Source organism: Myodes glareolus, chromosome 13, assembly GCF_982192425.1.
Source record: "Myodes glareolus chromosome 13, mMyoGla1.1, whole genome shotgun sequence".
NCBI lineage: Eukaryota > Metazoa > Chordata > Mammalia > Rodentia > Cricetidae > Myodes > Myodes glareolus.
In genome coordinates this window covers 44,741,661-44,744,238 of record NC_142038.1, presented here as the reverse complement: position 1 = coordinate 44,744,238, position 2,578 = coordinate 44,741,661, and the positions used below count along the sequence as shown (strand labels likewise).

At 46.1% G+C, this 2,578-nt stretch overlaps 1 protein-coding gene across 1 annotated transcript; it reads right to left on the bottom strand.

The window, feature by feature from the left end:
• Positions 1 to 330: 330 nt before the first annotated feature.
• Gpr151 (G protein-coupled receptor 151) lies at positions 331 to 2,058 on the bottom strand. Its single transcript, XM_048419712.3, has one exon. It carries the CDS (start codon positions 2,056 to 2,058, stop codon positions 790 to 792), a length of 1,269 nt encoding a protein of 422 aa, XP_048275669.3. The 3' UTR covers positions 331 to 789.
• Positions 2,059 to 2,578: the final 520 nt, after the last annotated feature.

Genomic DNA, 2,578 nt, shown 5'->3' with positions numbered 1-2,578 from the left:
TCAACTTACCATCTACCTTAGAGAACAGAGATCAAGGAGAATACATTTCAGCTTGTAGAAGAATACTCTGTTTTAGAAGAGAAGAGACATCATAGTTTGAAAACTCTCTGCATTGTGATATAGAATGTCATGTAAGGGTACTAATATTCTCAGAATTTGAATCCAAAACCCATTCAGGTATATTTTTCAAGATTGAAACAGCTTTTAGACTGTAAGGTAAAACTTGAATTTACTTGGGCCCCAAAAGCCATGGTTTGAAGTTAGCCCAGAATAGAAGATGTATTCATTATTTTGTAAATTTTACTCAGAAAAATTACATGGACTTGATATTAACATGTACTAAAAGCAAATGGAGAGACCTACAAGTAAAATTTACACTTTTAAAAAAGCCAGAGGAGATAGGGATTTTGAGCTATGCTCAGGTGAAATATAACTTGCTGACTTGAGGCCAGCAGTTTCGGGAAGACAGTAAATGGGCTCAGTCTGATGAACTACTCCAGCCAGTGCAGTACCTGACTGTGTTTAGGGGGTACCCTGGGCATATGTTACTGTGAACCCAATCATCACTTTGATGTAGGTTTCTTTACATAACACTTCTAACGAATTCTTTAGACAGAATCCTGAAGCATAAGCACTGCGTGCCAATCTACTTACCAGATTGAGTGGTTTGGAAATGCAGATAGAAACCTTTGCAATTTCTAGTAGTAACTTATAGTTGGGAATATAGCTAAGCAACAGCCCAAGTAAATACAATAATCACAATTTGTTTTTCTTTGAAAATTAAAGCCATTAATTACAGCCCTCTGTCTCTTGGCCTTCATGTTCCCAGGGTACAGGGTCATTGTCCTGCGCTGAAGGGACAGCATCCCTCTCATGCCAAAACTGCTCAACGTCAGGGAGGATGGGAGCCACTGCCTTGTCAGTTTTCTCTTTGCTGGAGTTGGGAAAGTCAGGTCTGTCTGTCTCTTGAGTGGATGTTTGGGGCTCTGGAGACGGAATCTTGTCAGGGAGGGCCTCTGTGTTCCCCGCTGGTGCCCCCTGAACCTCCGAGGCAGCTGTGGGCGTTCTGGTTATCATCCATTTCCATAGGCCTTTCAAGCCTGCCTTGACCTCTTCAGACATCACTAGAAAGATGAGAGGGTTTGCTGTAGAGATGGAAAACATGAGAACTTGAGACAGGGCTATGAAACCCTGTGGTGGCAGCGGACCTCCAGCCTTCAGGTGCCATACCCACAGCCAGGCCACCCATTCGGGGAGCCACAGAAGAGCAGAGGTGACTGCAGTGCTTAGCAGCATCACTGTGAGTTGCTTTGAGCGCATCTGGTTTCTAAGGCTTTGCGTTTTCGTCCCTCGCTTTTTGCATTGGTCATAAGCTCGCCAGAAATAGAAGCTGGCTAGAAGTAAAGGAAGGCAAAACACCAGGAGAGGATAGAGCTTACCGAACATTGACATGAATTCTTTGGCTACAGCTGGCACATCCAGGAGGCACATTTCCACACCTCCATGAAGTCTGGTGGTGCTAAAGAACCATTCTGGCAGGGGAAGCAGGCTGGCTACAACCCAGATGGCCACCAGCACTGACCAGATGGTGCAGTTGTGGATACTCACTTGCTTGCCTGGGTCTCTTGCATACATGAAGCACACTTTGGCAACTACAACAATTGTCAAACTCTTGGCTGCCATGCATGTGTGGATGAACCAGTCGGAGGACTTGCAGACAAACCAGCCGAGATCCCAAACACCTTTGGAGTATGCTGTAGCTCGGACAGGTGCAGAGAAGAGCAGGAGAGAGATGTCAGCCAGGCTGAGATTCAGAATCAGGGAGTGGATCATGGACGGCTTGCTTTTCCAAACACCATGAAGGAGGATGCCAATCACACACAGATTCCCCACGAAGCCCACCAGGCACACAGCCACCAAGAGAGCTGGAATGACGGTCCTCCAGTCCTTGGAGTCAGATGGCAGGTACCCTCCTGCAAAGTGGAGGTGAGCAAGCGACACATTCATGATGCTGGAATTGAAGTCAGCAAAGACAGCTGCCAGCCTTGCCTTTCCCATGTAGCTCCTCCCTGTAGATGTTAGCTTCTGGTTTAGGTTGGTCTTTCTCTTAGCTCTTTTGCATAGGGAAAAAAAAATACCCTCTGTCGTCCACACTGACGACACTTCTGGACCCTCCCCTTGCGCGTTCGCTGACAATGGAAGGCTGGCTGCTGAGCTCTTGTGCTGCACACGGCATACCTGTAACTGCATGGAATGACAGGCAGCAGGAGTGTGTTGATACAGCTCATTAGCAAGTCTAATACTAAATACCAGCTTCATGAGGTGATAACACATTCCCATAAATGATAAATGAGTCGAAACATACACGTAAATAATGGTGTTCCCCTGGGGTGAGGGCAGCTATGGGAGGGGAGAATCATTAGAAGAGGTATTTTCAATCAGTTGTTTCTAAACTCTTGACAGGATTTCTAAGTACAGACTGGCCTGTGATTCGGTAGACACTGCAGAAATCCAAGGCCTTTGCATTTTCACATGCATCAGGATCCAATAGTTTGACATTGGTGTAAACAGGGCCCAA